Below are 15,135 nucleotides of genomic sequence, written 5' to 3'. Positions count from 1 at the left end.
ATACAGAGGATGTATTTAATAGCAGACTGACACAATTAATATTAGACTGTTATACTTTAGTTATCAGACCAAATCCTTCATTAGAATTCTATCTATTATGCATTCACTGCATTCTCTGTGCTGTGAGTAGCAATCAAACCTAATTTATATTATTATTTCAGTATGGGTTTTCCATTGTTTATTATCGATAAAGGCATAGTCCATATCAATTCAGGCAGGCTAGGAAAAAATCTTACCTTCATAGTCTCTGATGTTATTGAATTTAACATATGTTAAAATGAAGGACTAAGTAAGGAACACTTTTTTTTGTTTTCTCCAAAAAATTTCTGCTTTGAGATACAGCCCTCCAAAGATAACACTGTGCATACCATTTTGAAGATGCGAATCTTGGAAAAAGTTTTAAAATTCTGTATTTCTAGAACAGTTCTAAATATTTTGTTAGTTTTTTTATTTGAAAGATAATTGCTTTATGATTACAAAGAAATCCTCCATTTGGACTTATCTGTCAAAGTTCTTTTACTATGGCGTTCTGAACTTTTTTTATAATTTATGGATTTCTTTTTCAAAAATGCCAATCCATAAAGTTTCGAATTTTTTCCCTTGTCGATTAATACCATATAGTTTCACAATCCCTGAAAAGGAGAGCTTCCACTTTTATGTTGAACAGGTTTTATAAACAACTGAAATTTTTCCCATACATAGAACCTGTTTTATTACATTATCACATAAATCAAAACCTAGCCTTATTGAACATAATTTTATTTCTGCAAGATGAGCAAGAGACTCATTTTTCAAGCATTTTAAATAGTTCCAAAATGTATGTGAAAGATCCATGACTTAAAAGGTTTCAATCTAAGCAAACTTCTGTGCCCTCAGTTTTGTACTGAAATTAGGCAGACAATGAACTAAAAATGTGTTCCACTGCTTCAGTATCTTCCTTTGATATAGAGTGATGCCTTCCTGTTGAACCAATAACAACTGGAGCACTTACAATCTAGGAAGTTAGCACTGATGGCGGCATTTCTGTCCTTCAGCTGGAAACCTATATCCAGCAGCTGGTCCATGTGGTAGCATGAAGTTCACCACAATTTCATTGAACTCATAACTGGTGTCTATAATCTCTGAAATTCACCGGTCACACACACACACACACACACACACACACACACACACACACACACACACACACACCCCTTCTCAGGTTGTGAATCTGAATATTATCCTGGTGCTGCTGAGGTGTTGGCCGAACGAACGAAATTTTTTCTTTCTTGCTCCTTAAAGTGCGTGCAATAAGAGTTCGCCTATCACTGAGTCCAAAAATGTGTCTTCTGAATTCTCTTCACAGGAGTAGTTTGTGTGGAGCATTCTTTTTTCTGCTCACAAAATTCTTCGATTTCCTCTTTGGACAAAAGAATGAAGGCCATGGAAGTGTAAGATTTCACGACCCTCATAAAATCCTGAGCATTCTGAATCACAGCTGTATTTGGTTTTGAAAGATTATGTTTTGTAGCTTGGTGCTTCAGCAGGCCTCCTACACCATCACAAGGATCCTTCCCATGACTAGTAGCACTGTATACCCAGTCAGTTGGCATAAGCGACTTACTTGATTCAAAAAGTTGGTAACGATTTTTAAAATGACTAGGAGCACCATCAGAATGATGATGATCTTCTCTGCCCCTGTTTTCAGTTGAAGAATTTTGCAGATTGATAGCAAAGCATGTGCCGAGTCATGTCCTGTGTCATCACTTACAGCTGCAACACTTGTGGTCTTATTCTGAAAATATGTCACTCCTATAAAAATTGAAACCTGGTCATTACTCTAATGATGTCCTTGTACTTCTTGTGGGAGAATTGCTGACCAGTTCTCAGCAAAATCACAGTGAAGCACTAAACATAGTTCTCCAGAATTTGTTGTTGCAATTTCTTCAGATGCTGGTGTGTTACTGCTTTCACTGAACATTTACCAAGTTCATCAATAAAACTGTCAAAGGCAACATTTTCTTCGTTAGTTTATTTTCCTCACATGTCGCATAGGTAATTTCTGCGGAGTTATCTGCTACATCTTCCAGGCCAAGTGCCTGTAAAGACAGTCCTCCCTTTCCAGGGCAGTCACCACATTCTTGAAACAAACAAGTCTCTCACTTTACATCACACGCCCTACTAAGGTGTCACATGTCACATGCTCCAGTAAGTTCTTCAAAGTCACCACACAAAATTCAAAATTCGCGCAGTACGCACGTAAACAGACATCTAGGTGGGTGTGGAACTATCCATTTAGGTCGTAGTGCACAAGATTTTTATCTTCCAATATGGGAAGTTGTATAGTTGCTCATATAAATTGCAAGTTTCTTTAATACTGCGAGTCATGTACCTCTTCACTTTCACAGCTTTTTGACCTTCAGCTGTTACAGTTACAGTGTCTTTTGTTGGCACTCTGGTGAGAACAGTCCCATTTATCTTCCACATAAAATGCCAGCACTATTTGAACTTTAGCTGCTTCTACAGAATGCCCATAATAGAGATCTGGTCTTCCAAAGACTCCTTTACAGACCTCACACTTCTTGATTTGTCTACCATGTACTTTGATACTGATGGAACGTGGTTCAAAATTGTTTTCTTTGAAAATATCTCTCGAATAATAGTTGAAACTTGCACCTTTTCACTGAAGAATGCACAATATCCAACAGCTGAATTTATATTTGTGAAAAATTCCTGGCAAGAGGTGCAAGATTGCTTTGGTTCATTTTCTTCTGAAGATGGAATGTCTACTTTGAAGAGTGTGGTCAGTTTTGCTGTAGCGTATTCATCTATAACTTTAGTAATTTCTCTGGGCTTTCTTGATGCATAGAGCTTATGACTCACTTCACTGACCACAGTTTCTTAACAGGGCTAACACCCTCCTCTGTAGTTGACTGATTCAGGGTATTTAATTTTTTATCTATTGATGCAAAATCTGCATCATCTGCTCCATGGGAGGCTTCACCTTGTTCTGATACTGTCACTGTTGTTATTCTGTCAAAACATTTAGAACACAAAAAGTCGTCACTGGAAAGATCTTCACTTTGAAACAGAGTCTTCAAATGAGAACACTTATTCCCAACCTGAACAAAGTCTGTTATTTTGTTTGTTCTTATATCTCACTATTTTATGGATATCAAACATATAACACAAATTGGAAAGAAAAGAAAAACCACAAGAACAAAGGAAAGGCAATGAATCCTAAAAGGAACAAAAGAGGACCAGAAAACAACAGAGACACTAGAAACAGAAGTGAGTAAAACAAGAAAGCAGATTACAATGGCTGGCTGACCACAATTTTTTTTTTAAAAAAAAAAAAAAAAAAAAAGCCACATTAAAACTTCCAGCCTAAAAGCACTAGGGTGCAGGACACAGAAGGACAAAGGACATGTGCTAAAACCTACATAGATGTATAAAACTCACTCTAATGGATAAAACTTAAAACTAAAGCTGCAGCTGAGGCATCGTCGCCCAACATCGAAGGTGGGGAGCTGGGAGAGTTAAAAGTCCGCCGAAGAGCGGTTAAAAGTGGGCAGTCCAAAAAGAGGTGGACAACTGTCGTTTGGGAGTCACAGTGACACAGAGGTGGGTCCTTGCGACAGAGTAGGTGACCATGTGTTAACCATGTATGGCCAATGTGGAGCTGGCAGAAGACAACTGATTCCCTGTAAGAGGACCGCATGGAAGATTTCCATACATTCCTCCACTAGATTTCCACACATTCGCTGTCTCCTTAATGATATGTGGCTTGTTGCGCGTACTGTTATGCCATTCCGTCTCCCAAAGCCTGAAAACCCTGCGCTGTAAGACAGAGCGCAGGTCAGCTTTGGAGATACCCGTCTCCAGAAGTGATTTCTGCGTCGCCTGTTTGACCAGCCTGTCAGCAAGTTCATTGCCTGCGATTCCAACGTGTCCAGGGGTCCAGACAAACACCACTGAACGATGGGACCGCTCCAAGGCATAGATGGACTCCTGGATGCACACTACCAGAGGATGGCGAGGGTAGCACTGGTCGACAGCTTGTAGGCTACTCAATGAGTCAGTACACAGCAGAAATGACGCGTCAGGGCACGAGCGGATGTGCTCAAAAGCACGAGATATGGCTGCCACCTCTACAGTGAAAACACTACAGCCATCTGGGAAGGAGTGCTGTTCAATATGTCCTCCATGAACATATGCAAAGCCTACGTGACCATAAGCCGTCGAGCCGTCGGTGTAAACCACTTCAGAGCCCCGGAACACGTCAAGAATCGAGAGGGAGTGACAGCGGCGAGCCGCAGGGTTAACGGAGTCCTTAGGGCCACATGAAATGTCCAGACGAAGCTGAGGCCGAGGCATACACCATGGAGGCATACATGATAGGACTGCAAGTAGAGGTGGTAAAAGGAAGGACTCCAGTTCGGAGAGAAGGAACTGCATCCGAACCGGAATCATTAGCCCCAACCTGAAGCACCAATGCGGGGACATGGACTGCCATGGGCGGGAAAAGGAGATGGTAATTCAGATGCTCAGGAGAACTACGAATGTGTGCAATGTAACTGGCAAGCAATTGTGCATGTCTAATTTGCAATGGAGGGACCCTAGCCTCCAACAGTACACTGGTCACCGGACTCGTCCTAAAAAGCTCCTGTCGCTAGTCGAACCCCGCAGTAGTGCTCAGGGTTGAGTAAATGCAACGCTGAGGGTGCCGCCGAACCATAAACCACACTCCCACAGTCAATTTGGGATTGGACAAAGGCTCTGTAGAGCCACAGCAGCGTAGAGCGGTGCCAGCACTTCTGATTAAGATGACGAAGATGAGGAAGCCAAGTCAATCAAGTGTCAAAAACAAGTCCTAAGAATCAATATGTCTCCACTACAGTGAGTGGATAGTCATGAAGGTGATGTTCTGGGACCAGATGAATGGCACGATGCTGACAGAAGAGCATCACACATGACTTTGCGGCTGAAAACTGGGAGCCTTGGGCTACAGACCATAACTGAGCCTTGTGGATGGCTCCCTGTAGGCAAAGCTCAGCAACACCAGTACTGGAGCAGCAGTACGAAATGCAGAAGTCGTCTACATACAGAGAAGGTGAGACGGGCGGCCCTACAGCTGCTGCTAGACCATTTATGGCCATAGTGAGACGGGCGGCCCGACAGCTACTTCTAGACCATTAACGGCCATTAAAAATAGAGACACACTCAATGGATCTGATCAGGCCCAGGAGCTGTGTCAGGGCAATGTGCAAGGGCAGTGAGGAGCTCCCTCTCTGTAAATGGGGCATTATAGGATTCACTGTGGCGTGTAGTGAATTAGAGGACGTTCCCTTCCGGCCACCGTTTGAGAGTGCTAAAAGCTGGGCTGATTCTTCGATGCAGAGGCTCGAGCAAAGTGCTTGGAAATTGCGTTTGCGTTGGTAGATAACACGCCATTTATGGTAACACCAGGAACACCTGTTTGGGCCTGGTACCCGAAAAGACATATGACCTTTGCCAGACTTGGGAAGGCGACTTATGGCACCCAATGTTTGAGAAATATCTTTCCCAACACTCCTGCTCCTGTCGCTTGATAAGTTTGCGGATTCGGGCACGGAGCCATTTAAAGGCTGTGAGGTGCTCCGGGGAAGGGTGCCGCCTATGCCGCTGTAGAGCTCGCGAACGTTCCTTAACTGCTTCAGCGTCTTCCGGTGACCACCAAGGGACTACCTTACGCCTCGGGCACCCTTAAGTGCGAGGGATCGCGTTTTCTTTCACAGAAACAATTGTTGTAGTCACCTGCTCAACCATCACATCGATGTTACCGTGTGGGGGAAATTCAACAGTAACATCAGAGGTGAAAGTTCCCCAGTCCGTCTTGTTTAAAGCCCATATGGGTAGGTGTCCGTGGGCCTGAAGCTGGGGCAGTAATAGGAAGATGGGAAAGAGTTCACTACCCCACAGATCATCAAGTGCTCACCACGGGATAGATGGGAGAATTCGTTGGCTGCAAATTGATAAATCAATGGCCCAGTAACTACCATGAGCCACACTGAAATGTGTGGCGGCCCCAGTATTTAAGAGGCAGAGGTCGAACTGAGACAGTAAAGTTTCGACATCTCTGCCTCGGCCAGTAAGCACAGTGCCACCCCACAAGGGGTTATGGGTGTTAAAATTTCCCAAAAGTAAGAAAGGTTTAGGAAGTTGATCAATCAGTGCAGCTAATACATTCAGGGTTACGGCACCATCTGGAGGAAGATATACATTGCAGACAGTTATTTCCTGTGTCGTCCTTATTCTGACAGTCACAGGTTCAAGAGGGGTTTGAAGGGACACACAGTGTCATCACAGACTGAATTTAGGACATAAACGCAAACTTCCACCTGACACTCATTATAGTCGCTACGGTTCCTGTAATATCACTTATAGCTGCAGAGGAGAGGGATCCGCATTGCCAGGAACCAGGTTTCTTGGAGGGCAATGCAGATAGCATGAGTAAAGCTTAACAGTTGCCGTAGCTCAGACAGACAGTGGAAAAAACCGCCGTAATTCCACAGGAGGATGACATCATTGCGAGACTGGGAAGGCATGGAACATACAATGAGATAGTTTATGCCTCAGAGTCACATGCTGCCACCGACTTATTGCCTGAGCAGTCTATGTCCATTTTGTCTGAGGGTCTGGCAAAATCTAGGTCCTCAGCAGATGCCACAATCTCCACCCCATCCTCAGACAGACCTTGTGGGTAGCGGTGGTGTGGGCGCCACCAGAATTTTCTTGGTCTTCGGGGTTTTCTTTTTGAATTTCTCTCACTGCTCCTTGGGTTCCCCTAGCTGGGAGGACTTCACTGGCTCAGTCTCCGGGACTGAGGATGAGTGTGGAGGCCTATGACCAGCTGCTTTCGGTCTCTTCAGCCACTGGCAGATGTCATCTTTCCCACTAGCATAAACCTGGGAAGGGAGGGACCCAATGGACCCCTTCCTAGCGAGAGAAGCCGAAGAAGACTTACACTTCTCCGGCTTGGATGTGGGGACGGACGTCCCCCATGGTTGGGGGGGGGGGGGGGGTTGTGTTGCTCCTGAAGCCGGGGTGCAGGAGCAACAGGGAGGGAAATGCCCCCCACCATCAAAGGGGCAAGTGTAGTCTTCCAGCTCTGAGAGGTGACTGGGGTTGTTGGAGCTGATTGTGCCAGAACTGTTGTAGCGGCGGCATAAGACGATGTCACACAGTCATACATACAGGACGCAGGCACTCAAATTTTCTCTTAGCCTCAGTGTAGGTCAGTCGGCCCAGGGTCTTGTACACCAAGATTTTCCTCTTTCTGGAGAATACTGCAGTCTGGTGAGCAAGGCATATGGTGCTCTCAGCACATGACACAGATGGGATGCGGGGTACGTGGAGTAATGGGATGTGATGGGCATCCGCAATCTCGACATGTGATGCTGGAAGTACAGGAAGTACTGGAAGGCGAATGGCCGAAATTCCAGCACTTAAAGCACTGCATTGGGGGAGGGATATAGGGCTTCACATCACAGCGGTAGACCATCACCTTGACCTTTTTGGGCAATGTATCACCCTCGAAAGCCAAGATGAAGGCACCGGTGGTAACCTGATCATCCTTAGGACCATGGTGGACATGCCGAACGTAATTTACACACTGCCACTCTAAATTGGCGTGCAACTCATCATCAGACTGCAAAAGAAGGTCCCTGTGAAATATTATACCCTGGACCATATTTAAGCTCTTATGTGGCATGATGGTTACAGAAACATCCCCCATCTTGTCACAAGCGAGTAACACCTGTGACTGGGCAGAGGATGCTGTTTTGATCAAGACTGAACTAGATCTCATTTTGGACAAGCCTTCCACCTCCCCGAACTTGTCCTCTAAATGCTCAACAAAAAAGTGAGGCTTCATTGTCGTGAAAGATTCCCCATCAGCTCTTGAACATACAAGGTAGCGGGGCGAATAAGATCCGCTGCCATCCTTAGCCTGCCAATCTTCCCATGGTGTGGCCAGGGAAGGGAATGGTTTGAGATCGTACTTCTGTGCACAGAATTGAGCTCATGAATGCTTAGAAACTGTTGGTGTTTCACCACCAGCAAGAGATGATGGACAACGCTTCATCGTGTGTCATCTGCCCTGATGTCACCCACTCCCACCAGGGGCCCTCCACACAGGCACCACCCAGCTGCAGAAAAGGCTACCTGGTAGGATGGCCATTGTCTGGAATCCCGATGCCCCAGGGGGATGGGCATCTACCACTTGGCATACGTGGGGAGTTAACGGTGCAGGCATCATCAGCAGAGCGATCCCTATGTGGTCAGGGGGCTACAACCCTGACAACAGGGTACATGGCGGCCCCAAGACAACGGACTGGCTACCGTGCTGGATATCAGGTGCAAAGAAGTCCATGGTCATTGTCGACCCTACTGCTATCGAACACTACCTTTCCAGACGCCCTATGGATTCCAAACCAACAACCTCCTTCCTAGTCGCCATGATCAACTATATCCTCACCCACAATTACTTCTCCTTTTAAAGTATTACCTACAAACAAGTCCAGGGTATGGCTATGGGCAACCACATGGCACCATCCTGTGCCAACCTATTCATGGACCATCTAGAAGAATCATTCCTAAAAAACCTAGAATCCTAAACCCCTCACCTGGTTCAGATTCACTGATGAAATCTTTGCTATCTGGATTGAAGGTGAGAACACCCTTTTCAAATTCCTCCAGAACCTCAACAACTTACACTCTTCGCCAGGGTTTCAATTACCTCTCATCATGCCCTGAAATGAGAAATTTCCTGCACACTACGTTTCCCACCCCTCCTACCGTGGTATTCCACCGTCCACAAAACCTACACAATATACAACACAACCCCTAGTCCCAATCCCTTACCTCATGGTCATACCCCTGTAATAAGAGCTAGATGCAAGACCTGTCCCATACATCCTCATACCACCATCTACTCCAGTCTGGTCACTAACATCACCTATCCCACCAAAGGCAGGGCTACCTGTGAAACCAGTTATGTGATTTACAAGCTAAGCTGCAACCACTGTGATGCATTTTGTGTAGGCATGAAAACCAACAAGCTGTCTGTCAGTATGAATGGCCACCGACAAACTGTGGGAAAAAAACAAGTGGACCACCCTGTTGCTGAACACGCTGCCAAACATGATATCCCTGATCTCAATTTCTGCTTCACAGCCTGTGCCATATGGATCCTTCCCACCAACACCAGCTTTTCTGAATTGAAATTCATCCTATGTTCCCGTAACCCTCCTGGCCTCAACCTTCGTTAGTCACTGTCTTCACCCATCCAGCCCCCTCCCTGTTCCCACTCCAGCACTACACAGCCATCATTGCACCGCCACACCCAGTCTTTTAATTTCTTTTTATGTCTCTGATTTCTGCACTTACCTCCCCTCCCCACCTTCTCTCCTGCCCTCCGTCTAAACTGCAACACTTCACTGTCCGCCACCCCCATCATGCTATCCCTCCCCCTCCCTGCCCCAGAATTCTCCTTACCCTACCCAGTCGCCACTCCCATCATGCACTGGTGCTGCTGCTCGCAGTGTGGTTTCAATCATCTGAGACTCCAGACATGTGTGCAAGTTGCGTTCGCATTTGCGCGCGCGCGCGGGCGGGCACACGTGTGTGTGTGTGTGTGTGTGTGTGTGTGTGTGTGTGTGTGTGTGTGTGTGTGTGTGTGTGTGTGTGTGTGTTGCTGACAAAGGCCTTAATAGCCAAAAACTATAATAGTGAGACTCTTTTTGTTGTGCCTAAAGCAACTCAGCATCTCCGCTATATGGTGAGTAGCAACTTTCTTTCTCTGATATTCTTCTATGGATGTGCAAGTAGTCAGCATACTTCACTCTCCTGTGGCCCCAGTCAGCAGACATTTCAAACAGACAGTAACTGTGTCAACTGGCAAATACCTCACAAAAACACAGAACTCACTGGATGGTCTCATATTTCTTAGAAGCTTCTTCAGTAAACAAATTAATACTGAACAACTACAATACAGAAAACTTCAATGAACAACCATGACAAAGAAACTGACAAGAAACTACAATAAAGTGTAAGGAGTAACTGCAACAAAGAAAGTTATAAGAAGTAATTGCAACACAGAAATTGATAAGAAATAACTGCAACAAAGAAAATGGAAATAAACACTGTAACAATGAAATTAGTAAGAAGCTACTTCAGTAAGACATACACTACCCCTGAAAGTTAAAAAAATGATTTTTAAAAATAAAACCTGCCCAACTTAAAAGTGGAAGCTCTCCTTTACAGAGAATGTAGTACTACATTGTACTAATCAACAGAAAAAAATCTAACTTATCTGGATTGGCATTTATGAAATAAATAAATAAAAATCTGCAAATTATAAAAAAATCAAAAGGCGACAGTAAAAGAACTTTGAGAGATATGTCCAAATGGAGGATACCAATTATCTTTCAAATAAAAAAAAACTCTTAACAAAATAACTAGAACTGTTACAGAGATACAGCATTTAAAAATTTTTTCCAAAATTCGCACCTTCAAAATGGTGTTGGCAGTGTCACCTTTTGAGGCCTGTATCTCGGGGCAGGAATTTTTTGGAGAAAACAAAAAGACACTTGTTTCTTACTTATTCCTGAATTTTAACATACAGTAAATTCAATAACATCCGAGACTATGCCTGATGTGGTACAGATTATGCCTACAATTTTTTTTTTTTTTTGCAGTGGCATGAATTATACCTGCATGGTGCTACTGCAATTTCCTTTACAAAGGAACATTTCAAAACAGTATTTGGAAGCAGAGTTCAGCATTTCTGCTTTTCATTTGCTGCCCTCAATTTCAACTCTTGTGTCATTCATTAGCGTCTGGGCATTAACTTTGGTGCCAATGACAGGCTTTACATATGACCAGAATTTCTTTTTTTACAAGATGTCTTTCTATAAGACTATGCTAGTTGTTGAACGGTTTGTGCATAGCCTCTTTATAGCCAAACTTTTTCCATTTAGCATTTTTATAGCAATAGCCCTGTATCACTTCACACGTGTATCTTTGTAAGACATAGCTATGTATTTTTCACACAAAAATCATGTTTTTGTAAACAAACAACACACACCTGTCAATATGTTGGTATGCAAACAATATCAATATGTTGGTACGTAAACAAGAAACAGTCAACCTGTCACATGGCCATCTAAATAACAACCAGCATGTATATTACTCTGTAAAACTACATGGGAAAAGTTGAAGTATTGGAGATGTCAACCACTACATTTAGCTTCTCACTACTACATAACGTTTCTGCATAATATTATCCTCCTCGCGTAATGGGCTCTTCTCACTGTTTTCCAAACTTTTTTGTTACATTTAGAGAACTTCTCTCTTCCTCTCATTTTGAAAAAGGAGTGCAAGTAAAAATATAAAGCCACTTTTATCAAAAACATTTGTAACACTTCTACAACTGCATTTTCAAACTATACATTTACTTTCATAAAATTACATGGATATTATAAAAGTATTGATGATGAACTAATTAACTGCTCAATTAATCACATGCATGATAGAAACAATGTAAATAAATTAACATAAAATGAAATCCCACTATCTTCTCGAGATCTTTGTGTTGAAGGCCCATTTGTCAGTTCCCAAGCAAATCGTATCTATCACACAGCAAATAATTAAGTTAAATTATGTTACCTTTTCAAAATTTTTTAGTTCCACTTCATACTCAATTTCAGCATTTCCTGGTATGTTTAAGTCAGGCTTGCCTTCCTTTTTAAATGCATATTTTGGTTTTATGATGATTCTTGACTTTTCTCCCTTTTTAAATTTTTCCAGGGCTTTTTCTACACCTTCACAGATTCCATATTCACTTCCTTCACCAAGTGGAAAAGTAACGCTTCTTTCTTCGAAAATATTCCCGTTGTGTTTACCAACCAAATTAACTGTTGAGAAAATAAGTTAATGAAACTATATCACAATACCGTCAGCAAATAAAAAATGCCAGCAGTTGCTGAAGAACCATCCTTTATGAGTAATTACCTTCAACTGTTGCCCCATCATTTGGACTACTATAGCCTTCACCTTGAATAATTTGGTATCGCGTTATACTGCCATCCTTTTTTGGCGATATGTCTTCTCCTTGCCAGTCAATAACCTCAATCTGAAACAACAGTGCACCAATGATCAACTATTAATGTTTATATCACCTATCAATATATCTTATACACACACACACACACACACACACACACACAAACACACACACACACACACACATACAAAACCACACCACTTTGGATAACTGAGTATTTAAGGCAGTCATACTGGAGCTATTTGAGGTACAGAAAGTCTGTAGCTTTTCCACTCTTAATTTTCTCAAATCTTCCTTGGGAAAGATTAATACAAATTACAAATGCTTACATTTATGTTCTTCATTTGCTACAAGCACTGTAAAAAATGGTTTCCCTCTGAATCACAACACTGCATTGTGTTGTCTTCAAGGCCAAGCACAAGTGTCACGTGATCAGGATATTTTGAACACTATTCACTGTTACACAACACTTCACGTGGTTAAACATTTAAAAATGAGTACACAAAATAGTGAAGCATAGCAATAAGTATGTTGTTCTTTTACATTACGCATTCAACAAGTTTCTATATGAAATTATGCTTCAGGAATAAGAGGAGTTTAAGAATAAATATTCACAGTTTCTTTTTAACGTTAACTTTTCTCGCTATCAAGCATTTTAAATCATTGGAAAGGGATCAAAAATTGTCTATGGGATATAATTCGCTTATTTTTAAGCTAAAGTTGATGACACTGGAAGTATCTTTATGCAGTGCTGACCAATCAATACCATTACCTGCAATGAATTTTTAAAATAAACTTTTCAGACAATATGAATACTATTGTGACTGAAATATCTACCTATTTAAAGAAGCATTGAAAAGTAGATTGTTTTCAAGCAGTTCATGACAATATATATATCTCATTGCAAAATAAGAAGTGTTACAAGCGAAGGGTTTTTCACTTATTAAATTTTGCTCAAAAATATTGCTAAATGAAAGGAATAGCCCCCGTAAGTGAACACTCCAGTGTTGTCAGTAAGAAACAAAATAAAAGACCAAGGACACAACCAATGAACCAGCACATTGAGTAGAAAAAAATTATTTTGGTTCTGCCGAACTGAAGCACAATAACTGGCATAAAAATTGCAATGTTGAGATGTAATTATTTATTAGCACAAATATAGCCATGGTTTGTTGAAAATTCTAGGATTTGGTGGCCTACTACCAGTCAAAGAAATATCCACTATAGTACGTTTAAAATAAGTTGCAGATTTTCACAATTCAATACGGTGCAAGTGGAGAGAAGCATATTGTTGAGAGTGTGAGTAGTTCATGATAATACCAGATCTATTCATTGCAGGACCTGGCAGGCTCACTTGACTGCGTTAACAGAAAGCTGTGCAAGCTGGACAGTCTGAGATCTATCTCAAACGATTTTACAGATACTATTTGGTAATAAACTCTCATTGTCACACATCTTACAGTTTAATTCATCAGCTTCATGACGACGTGTCTATCATTTTGACAATGGTCATAGTAGTTGTGGTATTTCAATAGTAGGTAAACTACTGCAAGAAAAATAAGTATCGCTATGAATTCATGTTTGTTGTGTGTTAGGTTACATGTTGCTGTATATTAGATGTAGATAATATATTGAATTATTCTTTAAGCTTGGAAGGATATCACAGCCTGTTCCCAAACTTGAGAAAATGGAATGTATGTAAAGTGCTCTGTCAAACTTGCCCATCAGCGAAAAAACTAGAATGAAATATTCATAAATTCCTCGTATCTCATAAATGGTAGATATAGAAACAAGATTTTGGCAAGGGACAGCAGACAGAGATGAGTGTGTTTTGCCATACGATTAATATGCAAAACTTCCGCATCTGCCACGATAATCAAGCGACTACAGATTTTTCCAATAAAATAATGTAATTGTTGATGGCCATCAAAAGATGGTGAAATGAAAACTGCTGTAGGTTTTGTAACAATACAAGTGAAGAAGTTATAAGTTTACTTTTATGCTGAAAATGAGCTGTTTCATAAACTGTCGACCTGTCTTGCACCAAGTTGTTAGTCATAATACACTATATCGGCATTCTGTCACAATTTTGACTGCATTAGAATGTTACTGAGACAAATATTTCTATACTTGACAAAGACACTGCTTTCAACATGGCAACAAGAGAAGTTATGTATTCCTTAAAACTCATCATGGTCCTCCATGAATCAATGTCTCCTCAATTACCTTCTTGGGAGGGCCGACAATTCAAGATCATTCCTCTAGTGTAACATTTGCAGTGGCTTCTTTCACCAGCATTTCAACCTCAGTGAGCACAAACCTCTTGTTCGTTATGACAGTTTCGGCAATGTCAGTCATCCAAAAAGGGTGAAAATGCCTGAAAACATCATGCAGACATGCGCTGTGTTTCAAACCAATCCCAGGAAATCGCTCAGACGAGCAGCACAACAGACCGGGATCAACCAGAAGACACTGCGACAAATGTTTGTTCAAGATGTGCATCGCTTCCCATAAAAAATTCAAACCAATCAGCCATGAAGCCCCAGGGCCACGGAACAGCACTTGTGTTCCGCCAACACTATTGTACACAGAGTTGATGAACAGGACTTTGATGTGAATACAGTTTGGTTTAGCGATGAAGCCCACTTTCATTTGAATGGGTTCATCATTAATCAAAATTTGCACATTTCATGGACCGAGTAGTTTCGTCACCCTCAATGAGTGAGTGGCTGTGTAGTGTGCAATTTCCAGACACAGAACAATGGGTGCAATATTCCTCGATGGCATGGTGACTACCGAACAGTACGTGAAGGTTTTGGAAGATGATTTCATCCCTGTTATCGAAAGTGACCCTGACTTCGACAAGATGTGGTTCATGCAAGACAAAGCTCGAACTCATCGAAGCAGGATGGTGTTTGATGTCCTGGGGGAGCACTTTGGGGACCTCATTCTGCCTCTGGGATGCCCAGAGGCCACTGGCATATGCCTCGATTGGCCAACATATTTTCTGGATCTGAACACATGCGGTTAATTTCATGTGAAATCACCCA

General features: G+C 42.1%; 1 protein-coding gene across 3 annotated transcripts in view; it reads right to left on the bottom strand.

Moving 5' to 3' along the window:
* The window catches only part of LOC126412783 (peptidyl-prolyl cis-trans isomerase FKBP4-like), a 143,953-nt gene that overhangs the window by 76,507 nt on the left and 52,311 nt on the right, over nt 1-15,135 (bottom strand). For all 3 annotated transcript variants that reach the window (XR_007575341.1, XM_050082553.1, XM_050082554.1), the window contains exons 4-5: nt 12,034-12,154; nt 11,689-11,936 (exon numbers count right to left, since the gene is read on the bottom strand). Coding sequence is in view for 2 of the 3 variants with exons in the window: in XM_050082553.1 (XP_049938510.1) it covers nt 11,689-11,936; nt 12,034-12,154 (369 nt within the window). In the remaining variant the exon portion in view is untranslated. The remainder of the gene's footprint in view (nt 1-11,688; nt 11,937-12,033; nt 12,155-15,135) is intronic.

Source organism: Schistocerca serialis, chromosome 7, assembly GCF_023864345.2.
Source record: "Schistocerca serialis cubense isolate TAMUIC-IGC-003099 chromosome 7, iqSchSeri2.2, whole genome shotgun sequence".
NCBI classification, from domain to species: Eukaryota; Metazoa; Arthropoda; class Insecta; order Orthoptera; family Acrididae; genus Schistocerca; species Schistocerca serialis.
The sequence above is the reverse complement of the archived record's forward strand: the minus strand, read 5'-3'. Positions and strand labels throughout refer to the sequence as shown.